Source organism: Limanda limanda, chromosome 11, assembly GCF_963576545.1.
Source record: "Limanda limanda chromosome 11, fLimLim1.1, whole genome shotgun sequence".
In the NCBI taxonomy this organism is placed as follows: Eukaryota; Metazoa; Chordata; class Actinopteri; order Pleuronectiformes; family Pleuronectidae; genus Limanda; species Limanda limanda.
Genome location: NC_083646.1, coordinates 12,491,093 through 12,511,582, shown reverse-complemented (window position 1 = coordinate 12,511,582; position 20,490 = coordinate 12,491,093). Strand labels below are relative to the sequence as shown.

Here is a 20,490-nt window from a genome sequence, read left to right as displayed (position 1 = left end):
GGAAGATGGCACACAATGGGAAGCGTATACTGTCGGGATCCGGTTGCATTCGCTGGTGCATCTAAAAGCTGCTGAGTTTGACTGTCACGGCTAAATTTAGCAAGTGTTGCCGGCAGCTACGGACGGAGCAGGTATCATCAGGTATCAGCGGTGCCTGTGGGTCATTGTTCAGCCATGTCAGGAAAACCACTGCATGAGTACAGTGTTTGTGTTTGGTTTCCCTGGAGCATTACAATGGAAGACAACAGCGAACAGGAAAAGGCTGCTCATTGATGAAATGCTAATGAAAACGTACACACAACGTGGTTTTAATATAAAGCTTTTATTTTGGAAAATATGGTCGGTATCCTTTGTGTAAAATGGCTTGAAAAATACACGCCCAGCTCAGAGTCCTTCAGTGTGTCCTTGACACAGGATTCCAGTATGATGTGACTGAAGAAATAGACTTGGGCAGACATTCAAGGTCAGAGCGTTACACAACTGCTAGATTTAGGCGAGTCGAGATGATTATGGACGGTGAACAGGTATACTGGATGGTTGCTGGAACATTCAAATGGAGCAGAGATACTTAAAAGGTGCAGAAAAGAGAGAGCAAAGGCGGATCATTTGCAAATCCATCAAACGCAGCAGCTTCAATGCATCCTAGGGGGATCCACTCTTCCTCTGACTGAGGCTGTTGGCCACGTAGCCAATCAGCGTGAGGTATTCCTGGAAGCTGACCTTTCCGTCGTTGTCTGCGTCCAGGCCTCGCTGCATCTCCTTAATGGCAGAGCTGCTGTCTGTGTCCTGAGCAAAACAAACAAAAACAGACACACACAGACAGGAATTATTGCATAGGAAAATACTTTCTTGGATAATTTCCTTCAAAAAGTGTGCAAGAAAAAAAAAAACTCCGTAGGTCCTTACCTCCATCATGTTGCCAAGCTGTGAACTCACCATCTTCTGGAAGGATTTGTTGTCTAGGTTGCCCTTACCCTTGGAAGAACTGATGAAAGTGGTCACCAACGTCTTAATTGCAGACTCCATATCTACAGAGAGTGAGAGGCAAGGACAAAAAGTGGAGGGGAGAATTGAGATAGGTTCTTATCTCAGACGCTCAGGCATCGCGCCGTTAGGCTCCTTATTACAATCCTTTTTTTTTTTTATAACAGCAGTCTTGATGAAGTTTATTAACATTGAGCTGCGGGTGGATAAACGGCTTGTTTCAGTTATTTGGTGCATCATTTGTTTGCACTGCAGAACCGAGATATGTTCAGAATTACTTTGGAATGCTTGCAGCTGAATGATTGAGATTAGGGATTATTCACAATTTATTATATGCAATCATTATATTGTGTTAAATAGTTATACTGAGTGCTAGTATACTATGACACATTCATGAATGGATTAATATTGACAGTAAATTGAATGTCATTTAAAGAATATTGTTATAATAACAGTTAATGAAGCAATTAAAAAGTGAAAGAATCAGAGTTATTATTTAACCAACAAATGGTGATAAAACATGTCAATCTTTGTTGTAAGTGAGACCAAATGATGAAAGTGTTTTTGAACTGGATCTGTTTGGATCTGTCCTCCGAACACAAACATGTCAGAAAGGTGAGACAAACAGGTGATGTCAGGGTAGAGGAAGAGGAGCAGAGGGGGAGGGGCCTGGAGGCTCTCTGAGGTAAACAGAGCAAGAGAGAGGGAGCACTGGGAGGATGAAGAGAAGGAGAGTCTCTGAGGTAAGCACAATGGGCGCTGTGATCTCTGACGGTGGACATCTAATCCCCACAAGGCAGCGGGAGGCCGGGGGCTCAAGTTGCTGCCTGCTGTCCGTCTGCTGCAGCACACACCCCCCCCACCCCCCCCACTCACACTGTGGGAACACACTACACACTGGGCTGTGTGTGAGCTGAAAAACGTGACGTGGGGCCCTATCAGCTGAGATCTGTTAGGTTGAACTTGTCTGAGCACAAATGAGAGAAGCTGTGAGCCTGAACCAACGTCCTCGTCTGAACTGACTCGAGGCCGATTGAAGTTTTGATTCACGTCACTCACTCCTGGACACGCTGGATGCACAGGAACAACATCTATGCTTTCATCTGGTGTCAAATGGCCACATCCCGATTCCATGCACCTTATCAGTTTGTCATACACACCGGAGAAGTGACTAAACGTTGTGTATACGTACTGTTGATTAACATTGATCGACCTACACAGGGAAAGTTTTGACTTGTCACAGAGAAAAAATTAAATTGATAATGGCTGGATTCCATTTAGCTGCTTCTGTTTCAATGTCCTGACCAACATGCCGGCCATTGCTAATGTTAGACCATGACTAATATCTGCTGAGGAATATATGAGGTACTGAGTCATAAAGCGATGCACAAATGCGTTCTCCATGTCACGTTGAATTGACTGTGACATTCTTCTGCAACACATTAAAACTAATTGCTGAAGCTCGATAATAAAGAACAGATCTGGGAACAGATCGGAGAACCCAGCACAGCTAATTTGTGTTGTTTCATTGGCAGCGACTCACGCTCTGGATACTTGAGTTGAGTTGATCGGTATCAGCGTGGGGCGAGACCTTGCTGCCGGATTTCCAGTGTGTATCGGAAACTACCACAAGGCATCTACAGGACGGCTAATGATGATGGAGAACTGTAGAAGCTGGTAAATCTTCCATCTGACACAGATGTCACGCCTCAATGCTCACACTGTGCAACACACATACGTACAAACAGAAACACACAAACACACTAACACACATGTATATATCTAAAAAGTCCAACACAAATTAGGACTTCTGTTGCATTAACCTAATTACTGGGTGAGTGAGAGCAGGCACCGAAACCCTGGATTGGGTTTCATGTCTCCCTGCCATGCCAGCACGCTCACACGCACGCACACACAGACACACACACACACAGACACACACACAGACTCACACACTTTCCTACATTGAAGTGAGCATCTGTCATCAGCATGCTGTTCATCACTATTTAATAGGTTACTATAATTGCCCCAGCACCTTCCAAACACCCCCGACAAGACAAACAGCAGCAGAGGAGCAGGCAGACCAGTGTGTGTGTCCGTGTAAGTGTGTGTGTGTGTGTGTGTGTGTGTGAGTGTGTGTGTGTGTGTGTGTGTGTGTGTGTGTGTGTGTGTGTGTGTGTGTGTGTGTGTGTGTGTGTGTGTGTGTGTGTGTGTGTGTGTGTGTGTGTGTGTGTATCTGTACAGGCCATACATCAAAATGTCTGACAGGCTGGCACCATCCATGATATTCTCTTGTGTATTGAGATAAACATGAAACCATTTGGTGAGAAGTGGAAGCCTCAGAGTTCCACATGGCGCAGAATGAAGCATGTAGTTGTGTTTTTGTGATAAGAGCAGGAGGCGGCCTCACAGCGATGAAGTTCTCCTGCAGCCTCACAGCACTCAGATAGAGTGGTGATTGTCATCGTAATGACTGAAGTGTGGTGAAAGCTTGTGTTCAGCCTGCTACATTGTGTTTATTCGCATGTGTGGCATTTTAAAAGTTTTGCACCAAACACAGGCTCACTTTGTGGCTTCCTGTCTTTTTGCCTCGAGACCTGGTCACAAGATAACCAAGAAGAGCGATAGTTTTAACCATTTCTTTTCAACCTAAATTTGTAAAAGCTACACAACCAAGGGCCTGGATGTTGTGATCCTAACTGGAAACTGCTGTTGTAACTGGTTTGGAATTTGGTTATTCACAAACATTTCATGGTAATATGGTGAAAAAAGTTGAGCAATATCAAATTTAGGGAAATTGCTTTAAGATTCGGTTTCTATCGGCTCCAGCTCCTCCCACAACCCTGACAGGATAAACAAGGTTTAATCAAGCTAACCAAGGTTGCATGCATGGATGGATTTGTTTATATACAAATACCTCCACCAAGTTTTTTTGTGTTTGTTTGTTATTCAGTTAGCAGGATTACACAAAATATGTGGAGAGGCTTGTCCCAAAGAAGAACCCATGAGACTTTTGTGAGGAATAACTGATGGATTTTGATGGGGGGGGGGGGAATCCGGCATAATTAGGGAACTGATATTTATGAGTGTGTGCAAGTTGGTGCAAATCCAAATAAAAACGGATGTAGTTCATTTTGATGTGGTGTCAAAAGGAGACTGTTTGGACCTTGGGGGGAGTTGTGTTCTATATGTCACATGTTGCTCTGTGGTTTATCATATCTCTTATTTGTATCATGGAAAGTCAGAGAGAAATACTTTTCTCTCTCTCTCTCTCTCTCTCTCTCTCTCTCTCTCTCTCTCTCTCTTATGCCTGCAGCCACCAGGATATCAGGTGCAGCAGAGGGCCTGTGATCTGAAACTCTTATTTTTATTAAGTCATGGATATTATAAACGGTAAATGGTCTGTATTTATAGAGCACTTTTTCTAGGAGAAGTTCCATCACCACTGATGAGTCGCAGACTTTAATAAAGTCACAAACCACTGAACTACAGCCAGGTTCATACTTTTCTTGGATTCCCCTGGAAACATTTGTATCTGCATTTATCTGCATTTCTGAGTTTGCTTTTGTTGTGGCTTTTTGCAGAAGTTCAATCGAGGTTGTTTTCTTCATTTGCACTTTTTTTCCCCCCATTTGCAGTGCGTTGAGCTCTCTCGGGCCACCGTACAATCCAGTTGTTCAGTGTCTTGCCCAATAGAGCACATGCAGATGACTGGAGTCGTACAAACCAGTTTACCAGTGTGTCAGATGAGGTCACCTCCCACAGAGCTGGGGCGAAGTGCCAGTGAACGTTGGAGCATGTACTGACACCTCTGTCTTAACGACCCCAGACCACCACGAGTCCTCATAAGGACCACTATCGATCCTGGATCAGATCCGTTCGTGCAGTTCGCATCAGGTGGGACTGAACCCCCCACCGTCCTGTTACCTGTCTGTGCGTCACGGGCCACTCCTGTCTCATTTCAACGTGAATCACTCGCACTGATAATCCCATATAAGACCGCGGTGACTAAACCACAGCAGCCCGACGCATGGTGACTGATTCCCGGGGTGGTAACGGCCCGGCCCGGCCCAGCTCGGCCCGGCCCGGCTATGCGTAAAGGCCCGGGACCAGAGCCAGTACGCGCCGTGCGTAAAACCAGAGATCTCAGGGGGACGTGGGGGGTTGTCCGCGTCCTACATTTACATTTAGCCCCAACTAATCCTGACAATTTGTAGAGCGGCCAGAAGCAGGACAGGAGTGACACACAACAAATAAATAAGTCAACGTTCCTGGAGCCTCCGGTTTCTCTGGACGTGTACAGGCACTGGCGTTAGATTACCAAGAGGAACCCGATCCCTGTGTCCACCAAGCTGGGCAGGGACAATAGAGAGAGACGCTCCCTAAGGTCCCAACACTGATGCCACGATGGAGGAAATGAGCTAAACATGTCACTTTGAAGCAGTTTGGACTCATTATGAGAACATAACCAGAAAGAGAGGGATGAGGAGAAAATGGGAATAAAGCAGACTCACCGTTATGTCAGGGAACAAAAAGACGAGTGTGAGTGTGTGTTCTCCTTCTCTCTCAGTGATCCTCCTCTTCAGTCCTGGGCTGGATTAAAGCAGCAACACATATCTTTTCCGTGATTTAACTTCTCACTCCAATCCAGCTCGCTCTCTCTCTCCTTTTTTTTTTTTCATTGTCATAGGGCGTGTGCCTGAGAGAGAAGGAATGTGGAAAGAGGAGCAGCTTGAGCAACAACAGCGCTTTTCAGCAGCATTTTTCCCTCTCAAAGCTCCACGATACAAACACAATGTGGTTTTAATCTTCACAGTTGTTTTTCTTTCTCCCGGTCTGTTTTATACGAGCACATTCAAGTTGACTTCACACATACTTTCAACATGTCTGAGTGCGAGCGTTCAGCGCTTTCCCAAAAGACATGTATTCAAAAGCCACACCCTGAAACTTCACTCACTTGTGCAAAGACAGGGAAAACAATGTTCACCAGAAAGGAATCCAAAGTGATCAAAGTCTCAAATGAAGACAAGGGAGGCAGGAATAACTTTTTTTTTATTTTTGCATTTCATTTAGATTTTATTTTCCAGCCTTAAATCCAGCTGTGCCAACACCCCAACTGGGTTGTGACCTGGAGAGAGATGACAAACACAGAGACATGTCCCAGCCAAGAACACATAATGCTTATACACACATTGTCAGCTCTCACAAAATGAAATTCCCACTCTGCAACACCCTCGCAGACCTGTAAGCACAAGCAGCTGGGAATGTATGAGTGTGTGTGTGATCGCCAACAGCCTGGACTAGTTTTCAAACTGCTGAAACCGTTTAATAGTATTCAGTGACAGAGTGAGTGCCAGTTTGGCAGCAGCAGCTGAGGGAACAGGGTGAATAAGAAAAAGCAGCCCACTGATAAAAGCCCAGCGTTGTGGAGCTGAAAACGACTTTAGGGTGTTTTCCATTTGGCTGATTTCCCTATTTTTTGCAAAGCTGTGTGGCCAACAGACAAGTCAGTGACAAAAAACCTTAAAAGAGCATCTGGGGACACACCATTGGCCGAAAACCCTCTATGCTTCCTTGCAAGGTTGCCCCAATCAGCTGCCAGAACTCCAGGAAGTTGAGCTCTCCATCATTTGTCTTGTCCAATGAGCTCAGACGTTGGTCAACAGCAGCGGCGTCGCCAGGATTCTGCAGGAAAAACAGAATAAAACGTGTCTCAAGCTGCAAAAACCACCCAGACTCACAGTGGACGATGCAGAGCTTTGATATTACTCATCATGCGTGTGGTGAGATGAGGCAGAGGCACGCTGGCGCCACTGGCATGACACACCAGTTCACAAATTCATGCAACATCAGCAGAGGTGGTCTGGCATCTGTGCTGATCCTCGTCTCTGTCACCATCTAGTGGTCATTGTTTATTTCAACTTTTCATGCAAGTTGAAACATGGAATTTTCCAACCTGGGAAGAGGCCGCACAGTTGTTGTTTTTGTTTTTTTGTTCCTGTTAGGCCTCAGTAACGGTTACTTTCTTTTCTTGTGTTCTGGTTAAAGAAAGCAAAACCAGATCAAGACAGAAGAAGCGTAAGGTGTCGCAAAAGGGTGGGAACTCTTCCTTGGGAGATTAAACTGTTGAAATACTCCCACATGTTCTTTTCTAGTTAACTCAGACCAATGATGACTAACATTTAATTACATGGTCAAAGCAATAAGAGCCAATGTGGCATCCAGATAATGCAACATGAATCCAACCCAAAGCAGTTTTAGCAGCAAGAGAGAAATCTTAGACTATCTTCCTAGTTATTGTCTTTCAAACAAATTTAATTGAGTACAGTTCCTCACAAACATGTACAAATAAAGCAAGGAGGTGATAGATGTAAAGTTATAGACCAAAAAGATCCCATGAAAAGATAAAAACAGAAAGGCATTGTCCATCTCTAAATATAGGCTGATGTCCCAGGCCTGTCACTGGCTCTTGGTAAATGCATTTGCTCAAACTTAAGAACAGGTCATGGATACAAACTAAAAAAAGACCAAGAGACTCACAGAAAAAGGAGGAAACCTTAGATTTGAGCAAACTTTACTTAAAAGGCATAAATAGTACATTTCTTGGTGTGAGTGGTTATGGCAGGAAGTCGGGTTGTGTGTTTAACTTATTGTTCGTGGTAATTAAGGAAAATACCACCAGATGCAATGATTTCATCTTATTAATGGGTTTTTAATAGTGTCCTGACAACAGCTCTGTGGAATAGCAGAATAAGCGAAAGTAGATCCGGCTTTGATTACACAGACAGCACCTGCAGGCTGGATCCTTATTACCTTCACTGAGCAGGTTATGTTTTCACCCCTGTCCATTGGTTTGTTTGTAGGCAGGATGATGCAAAAACTACAGAAAAGATTTCCACGAAACCTGGTGAAAGGATTGAACATAGGTCAAGAGAGAACCCATTACATTTTGATGTGATTCTCAAGCTTTTTCCATAATCTGAGTGTAACTTCAGTGTGTAACTATAGTTTCTAGGAGAAATTACGGATTACTGAGCCCAGATTAACTCTGACTTTAAGGAGAATTTATTTCTCTCCAAGTGCTGCTCATTATGGGAACTGTTGGGTTTCTTTCTATAACATTTTAAGAAGGAGCTCAGTGTACATGATGATAATAATACTATCAACAATGATGATAATGTGAATAATAATAATAATTATTCTTATTATTACGGCTTTACTATAATGTTGGGAATTAGTTTAGTGTTATTTGAAAATGTGTTCTCCTGTCAAGAAAATACTGTATCCATGCAGTTGAAATTAAAAACTACTGAATTATTATTAATTAATTATTAATATTAAGTATTTATACGATAGTTACTTTGAGTCAAAATGTACATACAATACAATACAATACAATACAGTGGATATAAACAGTCTCCACACCCCTGTTAAAATGCAATTTTTTTGTGATGTAAACAAATGAGACAAAGATAAATCCTGTCTGAACTCATCTTGTATAGTTTTAAATATTTTTTAACACAATTGCAAATTTATCACTAGGCTGCTGTTGATTAAGCACTTTTACAGACAGAATCATTTTGGCCTATCAGTCCTCTAATGTACCTTGAGAGTGCTTTGCAATACGATTAAAATTGAATTGAGTGGGTAAGTTAGGTTTTAATTAGGACAGTTTAAAGGCATCAAAATATTCTGTGCACAAACAGCTTAATGTTTTGCTCAATTAATGCTGATGGACAGACATTTTCCACATTGGTTTATGAGCGTGAAACTGTGGGGGAGGCTGTGCCGTAGAGCTGAGAAAATGCAGTAAATCAGGTATAATCATCCTGTTTTTGTTGCAAAAACTTCTAAGAATGAGACACTTGGGTTTCACCTCAGAAAGTGAAAATATTTAAGTCAAACCTCTGACAGAATGTGCACAACTGGCATATTAGGGAGACAGTTGGTGCTAACAAGCAAAACGGCTTTATCATCCGGATATATCCATGCATTGTTTTCATGTCTCAGCTCTATGACACACACACACACATACACACATACACACACACACACACACACACACACACACACACACACACACACACACACACACACACACACACACACACACACACACACACACACACACAGACTGCTGACACAGCGGTCTATATTTCGGTTTCCATTCCCTTGACCATCATTGAGGAAGTGCAGCTGCTAAGACAAAATAAATGGCTCACAGAGAGGACTCAGTAATCATAGCTGTATATGAGCATCAGCGTTGTCCATGGGGTAATGCAGCTAGTTGGTCTTATGATGGATGCTCAGCTGGAGGTGTATTTGTGTCCAAGGACTTGTTTGTCTATTTTCGTTGATTGCTTGCTGTACCCACTCATCCAACTAATAGAAATCTTCTGACTCAAGGAGGGCGGGTGGAAGTGTGTGTGTGGTCAGGTTGGTGGGGGTAAATTACATGTTGATTGCTGTGTGCCACTGTTGCATTAGTCAAGAGCGTTAACACATTCATTTGGTTGTAAGTTCCACAGTCGTCATGAGAACTCTGAATGAGAAGCACAGAAAGAGGGCTAGTGAAGAGACTGACCGGGCTTCTAAAAACCTGAAGGTCAACTGGACATAGTCCTAAACCCGGTGGCCAAAACACCTTTGCTAGTACACACTGTCTGGCTTAATTATAAAAAAAGATAAAAAGCTTTGTTTTCTACTGTGAATTCACCTCATAGGTTTACAGTGACTGATCAAAAAGAAAACAGTGAGGCGACACGTCTTAAGCCTACATGAGTATTTGAGTTTGGTTCACTAGCTGTCTATTTACCTTTTATAAAGCCTACGTTTTATATCTAGCGGTTTAATAAACCCGCAGGGTTGAGTCAATGTGTCAAACTCGCCTCCCATCACCTTCTCTTACCTCAGATCTGAACAGTTCTGTCTGACTGGTCTATCTGAAGGGCTCCTCTGTGGGATCCCGTCAGGTGCAGGCGCTGCTCTCAGGTCAGCTATACATTAGCTCCACTGGAGGTCAGGACTGGAAATGCATGCAAGGAAGAGCCCTGAACACATACCTCTCTCCTCTCTGGAATCCAGCTGAGCGAAATCCATCATCGTGACAGAGAATTTAGATTCCTAACCCTGACCCTCTGAAAGGAATGAGAAAACTGGGGAAACTTACAATGCCTCAAAGTCATACAGCTGTTCTTCGGGGCCTTTAACAGGCTTCACTGGCTAGTTAAGCCATTAAAGAGAGAGAAAGGTGTACGTTAGGGAACATAACTCAGCATGAAACTTTATTTTTACACAGAGGAAGCAGGATATGGACAGAAAGGTACAGCAGTTTTACAATATTATAATAAAGAATGGATATCTGTATTTGATAAAAAATGTAAAGGTATAGTATTGTAAACAGATTATTAGTCTTCAACTAAACCTGAATCCTAAATCTGTGTCTTTCCTCTCTTCTGCCAACATCAGCCAACTTGTTGCTCCGTGTATCGAGACACAAACAAGCAACAGCCTATTATGGACTTTCACCAGTTAACATCAGTTATTGTTGATATTAAAAGAAATATAAAGTCTCACCTTCTTTCCAACATCGCAGAATTATCACAACTCGACCAAATTCAAGTGTATTTAATACCTGTGACATCTAATACAATACGTAGATGTTTGCAGGTAAAACTACTTTCATAGACTGAGTAAAAAGAAGAGAAAAACAGTTTTTCATCAAATGGATGCACCAAATTTATTATTCTGCTCTTACAACATACAGTATGGGCAAATATGGACATTCAAACATACAAAGTTGTCTTGTGCTGCCAAAAAGCCGACACAATCTGTAGTTCTGCATTGTTAATAATCTCTGTGCGGCTGTAGGGCCTTGGATCAACAACACTTCATAAGTTAGTTGTTTTTTTATAAATCTGTTTGAACACTATTGTCCAAGTGATATTGCTGAAATCTATTTCCCATTAATTAAGAGCCTCGACAACCATATCAAGAACAATTATTACATTCAACATAAAACAATAATTAAGAACATTTTAGTGCACAACACAAGTTCCGTACCTGAAAAGAAACATAGATGCTCAACATGTCAATATTTTAAGTGCCTGACAACTGTTTTATTTCACCTATATCATGCCTGCTTCTATAAAATAAGTTAACTATATCTGCATAGTTTTAAGACATTTAAAGCAATATGTACAAAACATTCAAAGCCAAAATCAAAGCAGATTCTCTCTAATTTCACATAAATATTCATCAAACCAGTTCAGCAGTTCACACTCACTGTTCTCTATGCAACTAAACTTCACTCTTTAAATCTGTCAGGAGAGAGGCTTAAGAAATGACAACATAAAGATGACGTACTGTCGGAACTGATAAGTGAAGACATGAACAGTGCACGGAGCTGTTTGCAGAGGAAGAGGTGTAATGGGTGACTAAGACTAAAGTGGTTATTACAGAGATGAGATTCAAAGCAGCTCAATCTAACAGGATTCAGAGAAGGAAGAAAATAACATTGGTGGTCAGTCAGTGATAAAACTAAGAAACTAGATGTGGGGTTTCAGCCTCTTCAACTCTCCTAACTAAAAAATGTTATGATTTATAAGTTAACCATTTCTCTTCTGCTGTGTGCAGGTGAAATAAAAAGCTTTCCCAAAAACAGTCAAAATAAACTGTAAGTTGAAACGCCACCGAAACAACAAGCAGAGGTGGTGATATAACATGCTCTGAGAAAAAGGACAGGATGATTAATGCATCCTTTATAAGCTTTTGTGGTCCAAAAACAAATGTTCCCTTTGAATAACTTCATCCGTCACTGCTCCTCTTTGCTGCTTTTAACAGATCCATCAATTCCCCACCCGCCCATTTCAGCCACGTCCTTTCACATTCCGTTTCTCCATTTGGATTCCCTCCATTTTCTCTGCAGCTTCCGGCACTGAAAACTTCTTTATCACTTCTCTTTCAAACTCCTCCATTTCTTCCTCGATTTCGCTGTCCGTCTCATACCCGTTGTCATCCTCTTCCACCATATCTTCCAGAATATCCCCCACGTCTTCCACAAATTCATGAAAGCTCATCTGGTCGTGACCAAAGACTCCGTCCTTGAAGAACTCCGGAGCCAGCTTTCTGAGCTCCTCTATTTTGGAAGCATCCACTCCCGCCTCCTCCGCCTTGGCCAGGTAAGTTTGGAGGATGGCTTCAAACTCAGGCAGGGGGACAGGAAGCAGCCCCTCACTCTGAGCGCAGGTCTCCAATGAGTTGCAGTTCTGTGGGGGTTTGGTTTTGTGCTGGAGCCGGTCTCTCTGCTGGACCCAGTACTCGGGTTGTTCGAGGGGGGGGCTGCGGTGTGTGTGAGCGGCCTTCCCATCTCCTCTCACATGCTCCTCATGGTGGTGTTCATCTTTGTTTTTCCCAGAGCTTGATCTGACTTTCTTCCCGTCATGATTGTGAACTTTCTCTTTCTGCCCCCTATTCCATTCTTCCTCCTTTTCCCGCTGTTTCTTCGCATCCTTCTTCTTCCATTCCTTATCATCTTTACCCTTCCACTCATTCTCTCTCCACTGTTTCTTTTCATCCTTCATTTTCCTGTCCTTACCATGATTTCTGTTATGATTTTCACTTTTTTCCCACTGTTTCCTTTCATCTTTTCTTTTCCCTTCTTTGCCATTTTTTGCCCTCCACTCACCATCTTTCTTCCACTCTTTCTTCTCACTTCTCTCTTTCCAATCCTTCTTCTCCCATTTGTCTTTGCCACTTTCCTTGACGCCATCTTTCACTTTCTTCCACTCCTTCTCTCCATTCCATTCTTTCCTCCCCTTGTGCTTCTCTCCCTGGTCCTTTCCCCTCTTCCAATCCTTCTTCTCTTGCTTACCCTCGTTCACTTTCTCATGCTTCGCCTTTTTCCAGTCTTTCACTTCCCTCCGATCTTTTCTCTCACTCTTCTCTATCCATTCCTTATTCCCTTCGCTAACCTTCCATGACTTTCCTTCATCACCTCGGCTCACCTTTTCTTTCTTCTTATTCTTCTCCTTGTATTGTTTTGTTACGTCGCCTTGCCTCTCCTGTTTACCTTCCTTATCTTTCACCTTGTCAGACTTTCCCTGCTCTTGTTTTCCCTTTTTCCATTCTGTTTTACCTCCATCTTTGCGCTCTTTCTCTCCTTCCTTCAATTCAAATTTCTCTCTCTCTTTCCACTCTTTCTTTTCACCAGTGTCATATTTCTCCTTCTTCCAATCCGTCTTCTTCTCTTTCTTGTCCTTCAATGGTTTCCTGTCCTCTCTCTCTTGAGTTGTTTCCTGCCTGCTGTCCTCGGGCTGACCACTTGAGGGCGATGTTGTGGACTGCACAGGTGCTTGAGCTGCTTCAGTGGGATCTGAGGGAAACACAAGTGGCCGTTACAGCTTCAGAGGTGAACAGTGAACAGTCAAATGAGAAAACAGAAGGATAATACCAGAAAAGTACCAGATATTCCCTAACTTTCTGCTATCATCTTCTATATCTACCCTGCACCTCGTCCCCTCACTGCCTCCATCCCTTTGTATCTGGGGGGCGTTTTAATTCAGTCCCAGTCAATCTCTGTGTTTCTAGTTCTTTCTGTAGGGCCAGGACAGACTCCAGCTCCCACTTCATCCTCTCATTCTCTTTCTGAAGAACAGGGAGAGATGCCATCTCTGTCTTCAACCTACTGTGTTCCTTCTCCACCTCCTCCCACAGACGCTCCGTTGCTCCCTCTGCTGCCTCTGCTCCCTCTGCTGCCTGTCCCTCGGCCACTTTTAGCTCTTCTTGCTCTGCCTGTTTAAGGAAAAAGACAATCCTGTGAGACTGTGACTCAGAGACATGCTTATATGCACTGACATATAATGATGTATATACTGTATGTGTATGTACATGCACAAACACACAGGGGAGAAACTAAGTGAAAGAAAAGAGTCACACCTGAAATTGGGCTTGTAGCAAAGAAATCTGCTGGTTCTGTTCAGCCGGCTTATTAAGCAGCTCTGTACTGTCAGCATCTCCTGGAGGTGGAGGAACCTCTGGATTTAGCCACTCCTGTCAACAAATTGCAAACACAGTACAACAGTGTCAGGGCTTTCGAGGACTTGTCAACATCATTAAAGTCTAACGGATTAGTCGAGAAGTGAGAGAACAGTACAAGTTGATGAAATGGGGAAAACAAATCCAGAGAGGCACAGGAGGTAGAAAATAGCCATATTACTGCCAGCGTTGTGGGTGGACTCCTACTGAGCATATCCAACTAAAAATGTTTTGCTTCTCGTCTACAACATGGCATGTATAATGTATCAAAGTAAGACAAGAAAGAACAAAGGGAGAAAGAAAGAAATGAAAAGTTGACGTAACACTGACCTGTTTTCCTGGAGCTTCTGAATCTTTCAGCTCCCTTGTCCCATAGTCACTCTCTGGAAACCATTATGCAAAGCTTTATTTCAATATGCAAAAATACAGTGACAAAGAACACAAGCACATGCTTCTTTGCTTATTATTGAAAAATGTGGCATCCACCCAATCAAGATAATGAGACGGGTGTTCCTCATTTTAGGAAAGGCATATACATTAATACTGCATAATTTCATCACAATGAAATTAAAGGTTAAGGACAATATGTTCATTGCTAGTTGAAAACCTTGTATCTTCAAATTAGCTCTTTTTCCATTTCAATGTTTACCTCATCTTGGATGTACTTCAAATGTTTTCATGCCACGGATAAACCTATTACTTGGCATGCAGGTCAAGCTTAAGCTAATGGTTTACACTGTGGTGATGTTGTACGAGGTTTTCATTCTCAACAGCAAATATGCCTCATGTGCAAAATGTGTTCTTTCCCTCTTTAAAATCATTGAAATCATGCAGTGCTGTAAATATAGGTGTCAGATGCAAAACTGTTTTACCTGCATGCACATCCACACATACAAACACATGCTTGGCAAGAAAGCACTCATTTATTCCCTCATGCATACACAACCAAACAACCTACCCTGACCCAAGTCCATGAAGAAACCTGCAGATACAATACACCTCAATTGCAACATGACTGTCATCTATTCCAATTCCAGCCCCACTTTCCTCTTTCTGACTTTACTTAAACATCTTGAAATCTATCTAAAATGACATTTATGAAATAGGACTGGATGCTTTCCTTAGCAACAGGTCAAAATTGCGATGCCTACCGGAGAAGAAGATGGTGCCGAGGCCTAACAGGATGACGGCAGCGAGCATGCACTTGTTCACAGAGAATCCGCTGTCGTCGTCTCGATGCGGCACCTGAAACTCTTCCTCTCTTTCCTCTTCCTCCTCAGTCCTACTGGCTCGGTCCAGAGCCGCTAAGAGAGACGTCCGCCTCCTCCTCACCTCTGGCCCTGCCTCCTCTTCCTTCCTCTCCTCACCCACCTCGGAATCCACGGGGGAGTCTGGAGCAGAAATGGAAAAATCTGAATAAAAAAGCTGATTTTACATTTCTACAAGTACATTTTGACCATTTACAAAGTAAATGTGAAACCAGAAGATCATTTACTTTGTCCAATGATGTATTGATTATTTTAAAGCAAAACTGTTGCACATTAAAGGGTACAACTCTGCTCTTGCTTGAACAGAGTTGACATAGATGGATTAAAGCAGGTATGGTGCTGTAACTGGTCTGATTCTGCAGTATGAGATCTCATGGGACCCAAGACTTGCTTCCTTTGTAGCTCTGCTGTACATTAGAAACACACAAGTTAATTTGCCCAAATGCCATTCCTTAGTTTCCATTTAGCTGCATAAGCAAGTGATTCAAATGCTACATTTTGAAATTCCTGGCACCTGAAAACAGTGTTTTAGCTTTCCAAATTATTTGCATCCCACACTGCTGTTAAAGAGCTCTGCGACTATAAAAAAACACTGCAAAGAACTCGTTGACACTAAACTCGAGTTGGTAAACAAAGAGCAAGTGAAAGAATGCACAGCAGAGCTAAGGAAGAATTTTAATGCTGTAGAAAAGAGCTACAGACCAAAAGCACCACGCTGCAAAAAACTTTTAGGAGGTCCCGGTCCCTCTGAAGCCAATTTACTTCTGCAGGGTGTCATGCAGCCTCGCTGCTGAGGACATGCAGAGTTACTCTGTCACATCATGCTCCCTTCCTCATACCGACCACAGCCTCTCCAGACAACCTCTTGGCCCAGATACTGAACAAGTCCTGAACCAGCTGGTCCACCAAGGACACTTCAAACATAAATAAGTACAAATGGCTCAGTCTCCAAAGAAGAGAGGAAAGGATAAGGCATATCAGGTGATAAGCTTTCCCATTTAACAATATACACAAAATTATAAAAACCTTGATGGGGTCATTCAAATAGTAATGTTATAATGGCGTCTGAGTTGCTGTTCATACCTGCCTGTTTCCCTAAGTCACTCGTTCTTGGAGACAGGTCTGACTCATCTTCCTGTTGTATCTCTTGACCATTGATGTGGTGCACCGTTCTTTCCTCTGTGAGCCTCTCTTCTTCTTGTTCTTGTGTAAACTCGCCCCCTCCCAGAGTCTCTGTTGTCAGCAGTGAGGCTGGGGGCTCATCAGGGGAGGGGGTTATGTGGGTGTAGGAGTCAGAGAAAGAATCAGGGTCAGGGCTGGACGGTGCTGGGCCCTCGGGTGGGCCCTCGGGGGGGCCCAGAGAGTGGTCGAGGGCATCGCTGCCTGGAACAGAGCTGCTGGAGTCTTCCAAAGAAGCTGGAACAGCGGCATCGCTGAGGGCAGGCGGCACGGAGGTGTGTTGCTCTGTGCTTGTGTCTCCAATTAGATCCACTGTTCTTTCTTCTGACACCTGTTAGGTCATTCAAATTCCTTAATTCATAACACTGCCACTCAGAGGTAAGGGCACCTGTTATTTAAGCATTTTTGGTTTTAACTGTAGGAAAGCAACGGATTCAAAAACAAATGTTCAACATACTACGGTTACGGGTAATACGGTTATGAAAAGGAAGAAGATTGATACAACTGTATAGACTTAATTCGATCCTGGTGACCAGAGGAGGTCAATGAACAGAACCGACATGTGCCTTTTTTGTGTTATTGAAAACTAGACGCACAATCGCAGTGTGGACCATCTGCATGAAGGGAGGCCTGCCAAAGCGATAGATAACTATGACCTGTACCAATAGCTGGGCACCATGCAGACTCATAACTAACTGCTCTCTCCTCATACAGGATTCCCCGAACTTCTTTAACATCAAATTCAACGACTTTTCCTGTGACTTTCCAGACGCAAATCCTTCTGACACAAGGACCCAACTCTGGCATAATAAAAAAAATTATACATGAAAAAAAGGGTTAAAAAATGTGTATTCTTGTCTTACCAGGTGTTTCTCCACAGGGGAGCCCTCTGTGGAGTCTTCACCCCTTCCAGCCTGATTTGCTCCAGATTCTGGCTCTTGACACGCAGACACAGGAGGAAAGAAGGGAAACATTTAAAGAAACATTTGCAATGGAGCAAGTCTGACTTCAGACAACAGCATGCACTGTATATGCAGAGTGATGACCAGTGGTGATGAGGTGCACTCTTTATCACTTCACTTTCATTTTACTAGGTTTGATGTGACATTTTGAGAATGTTAAGAAGGCAAGTAAGAAAATAAATAAAAGCTTAACTTTATAATACGTTAGTATGGGAGACATCCCTTAGTAACCCCTCAGTAAACCTCAGATTTATTGTGAAGAGCACCTGCTGCAGATGTAAGACTTTCATCATGATTCTCTGTTTCCTCTGCCAGGGGCTTTAGGGTTTCAGCGACAGTCTCCTAGAAGAAAACAGATAAACTTTTTCTTTAAAAAAAAAGGAAGGAGAGGCAGAGTCTTATCATAGAAACCTAGTTAACATTCAGGTGACCCAAAATAAATCATTTGGGACAAGGTGTTAAATAATGCGCTGTCATTGAGTTCATGCACAACGACTCTGTATATTCCTACGCTCTTTACAGTGTGGTGATACCTCAGGAGCGAGGACGGTCCAGCTGCTGTTCTCACTGTTGCTGCCAGACATGGCCCCCTGGAGGCGTTTCCTGTCTCCTGCAACACAAGAAGAACGAACAGAACAGATTATATGATTAACTGCCTTCAGAACCTTTAGGTCAATGCTGATGACAAGATAAAACAACCTCAAGTGAGCGGATTGTTCAGAGAATTGTCACAGTGTCAGTCCTGCAGCTTTAAGACATGATCGTCCTTTGTTTACACATGTACAGGATTTGAGTATGTGCTTTGCTGCGATGCCTCACCCATTCTGGAAATAAAGGACTAATGTAACACGGTGTTAACAGATTGCTCTGTGTATGTACATGAGTGTGTGAGTGTGCAGGAAGTCCCAATCCGCTTGAAGCATTCAGTTCTTCATTAGTAGTTTGCCTGTGTTGTGTGCCTTTTGACTGGCTGGGAAATGTTTCAGTGGAGACACGGGTAACTAAGGCCGGCTCACTACTGGAGATACAGGCAGCAGAATGGGCAGTCCATGTCCAAGTTAGTTGAATAGATGTATGCAAAATGACCAAACTGTATATTTGTAGAAAGCACATGAATCCCAAAATTACAAGATACCATTTTTCTCTTGTCTGCAACTGCACTAGTGTTTTTAAACAACGGCAGAGGATAACATAACAAGAGATTATTAACTACGTGTAATCTGGCTTTCTTCTGTGAACGCAGGAAAGAACAAAACCACTTCAGCCGACGTCGCGGTGGATAATGACACACATCACTCCCCAGATTCAATTCTCTCCTCGCTCGGCAATTTAGGTCTCCTAATCAAGTGGCTCCCGAGAGAGGTCTACTGAATCCAGCCCGAGGCCCGGGGAGCATTGTGGAGCATATAGGTTTAAATAGATACCGGCTAAATATAGCTGGAGAGAGATTGAGCTGAGACATTAAGAGGAGGCGAGCAGGAGATGGGAATGGAAGTGATGGAATGTGATCTAATGACAGTTCTAAAAGAGATGGCAGCTTTCAACAGAGGGAAATAAGTGTCACTGCCTCTTTTTTCCTACCATCTGATCTTTATGAGTGGGTGTGGCTTTAGGGCACTGATCAAACAACCATTTAGAATATTAACACAATGATTCTGCTCAAAATTTGTTCATTTCCTTTTGCAATTTCCTTTTTTTTACAGTTTTTTTCATGCACAAAAGCAGTCGGGAACAGCTGCAGGCTCTTATCATCTTGTGAGTGAGAAGGGGATAAAAACACCAAAAAAGGTCAAGAGAATAAGGCTGAGCAGAGGAGGAGGCACCACGTTCGCACACACACACACAGACACAGACACACACCCACACACAGCATCACCCAGAAAACACACAGGTTATCAAACTGGGACAGGAAATGTCACAGAGAAAGAAAAACACCACGTCTTACATTAAAGTCAGACAAATGGCGTCCGCAGCTAATGAGGCAAATAACCTCATGTGTCGAGTAAAATAAAGAATTGTTGACATTCGCCATTAAATACACAACTTTTCCCACGTTACAAGTCGGTCGAGCCACCAGGAAATCAGAAAGTGGGAGAACCTGCGCAACGGAAGGAAGAATATAAACAACCCGACCAGGTGAACACTTCCTGTTTGAGGGAAAGAGCATTAGAACGCAGAGTTCTTCTCACCGTGGAGCGTCGCTTCCTTCAGTCTGACGCAGGAACTCAAACACGAGTCTGACTCTTCTCATCCAACTTGGGGAACTTTCCTCCCTGACACCCGCCTTCTCGTCCAATCGCAGGCGGCGCTCGCTCCGGCCCCGCCCCCTGCACGGCGCCTCGTCCAATGGCGACGCGGCGTCACCAGGGAAGGCTTCCAGGTTGATTGACACATGCAGGTGATAACTTCAGGTCAGTAAGTTTTTTTAGAGACCTTTTGGAGAAGTTCACACTGCTGCTCCACACGTGTCCAGGTTGAGAAAGATACATAGATCCTCTTTTCACATGTTTAACAGTTTGTAAAATCCATCCTATGTTGTTTTAAACACATAAATCATTCATTTTAACACTATGCAGGAATGCAGCTTTGTAAACTTTTTTTTAAATTAAACACATAAAGTCATAGTCTCAATAAAAAGAGTGCACCTAAACTGGCATTTAAATTAAATTAATCAGAATAAAATGAACAAAAATGCAGACAATATATAGTTGTTCTATTTATTCGTTCCTTTATTCACGTCCACAGCAGTTTGTCGTGTACAGTGGAATTCAGCCGTGTCATCCTGTCGTCCAGATCTAAGATTATTCAGGTTACTTCCAGAAACTATTACCAACTCCACAGTGAACATCTGAAAACGCAAGTGTGTTTCCTGAAAACCCAACAGGAGCATCGTTTATAGACCCTGAAAAACAGAAATAACACAATAGATCTGTGCGTAAGCGCATTGGACCATTATATATTGTTGTTTTGTTTTTATGTACAGTGGCAATTTCCAATATATGCAACTGTTCAGTTTACTAAGAGATTAACTTAGTTCAACCTCAGTTTACAAGTCACCAGAG

The 20,490-nt window shown here is 43.0% G+C and overlaps 2 protein-coding genes across 3 annotated transcripts; both read right to left on the bottom strand.

Annotated features, from left to right (window-relative positions):
- Positions 1-303: 303 nt before the first annotated feature.
- Positions 304-5,653, bottom strand: si:ch211-105c13.3 (uncharacterized protein LOC325758 homolog). Its single transcript, XM_061081320.1, has 3 exons — positions 5,499-5,653; positions 907-1,028; positions 304-786 (listed from the first exon to the last, which is right to left on the bottom strand). The coding sequence occupies exons 2-3, from the start codon at positions 1,024-1,026 to the stop codon at positions 643-645; spliced, it is 264 nt and encodes an 87-aa protein (XP_060937303.1). The 5' UTR covers positions 1,027-1,028; positions 5,499-5,653; the 3' UTR covers positions 304-642.
- A 5,044-nt stretch (positions 5,654-10,697) lies between these two features.
- Positions 10,698-19,691, bottom strand: pbxip1b (pre-B-cell leukemia homeobox interacting protein 1b). 2 transcript variants are annotated; one of them, XM_061081278.1, is made up of 11 exons: positions 19,618-19,691; positions 17,962-18,038; positions 17,695-17,770; positions 17,330-17,403; positions 16,371-16,797; positions 15,171-15,410; positions 14,978-15,001; positions 14,350-14,402; positions 13,921-14,034; positions 13,671-13,776; positions 10,698-13,357 (listed from the first exon to the last, which is right to left on the bottom strand). In XM_061081278.1, exons 2-11 carry the CDS (start codon positions 18,010-18,012, stop codon positions 11,853-11,855), a joined length of 2,670 nt encoding a protein of 889 aa, XP_060937261.1. In that variant the 5' UTR covers positions 18,013-18,038; positions 19,618-19,691; the 3' UTR covers positions 10,698-11,852. The 2 variants fall into 2 exon arrangements, with proteins under 2 accessions (XP_060937261.1, XP_060937262.1); XM_061081279.1 differs by lacking the exon at positions 14,978-15,001.
- Between the last annotated feature and the right edge of the window lie 799 nt (positions 19,692-20,490).

Excerpts from the sequence above, each read along its gene's own strand:
- si:ch211-105c13.3 (XM_061081320.1), bottom strand. The coding sequence starts at position 1,026 with ATGGAGTCTGCAATTAAGACGTTGGTGACCACTTTCATCAGTTCTTCC. Across the intron at positions 787-906 it reads AGCTTGGCAACATGATGGAG|GACACAGACAGCAGCTCTGC; the intron begins GTAAGGACCTAC and ends TGTTTTGCTCAG.
- pbxip1b (XM_061081278.1), bottom strand. The coding sequence starts at position 18,012 with ATGTCTGGCAGCAACAGTGAGAACAGCAGCTGGACCGTCCTCGCTCCT. Across the intron at positions 17,771-17,961 it reads GGACCGTCCTCGCTCCTGAG|GAGACTGTCGCTGAAACCCT; the intron begins GTATCACCACAC and ends GTTTTCTTCTAG. Across the intron at positions 17,404-17,694 it reads AAGTCTTACATCTGCAGCAG|AGCCAGAATCTGGAGCAAAT; the intron begins GTGCTCTTCACA and ends CTGCGTGTCAAG.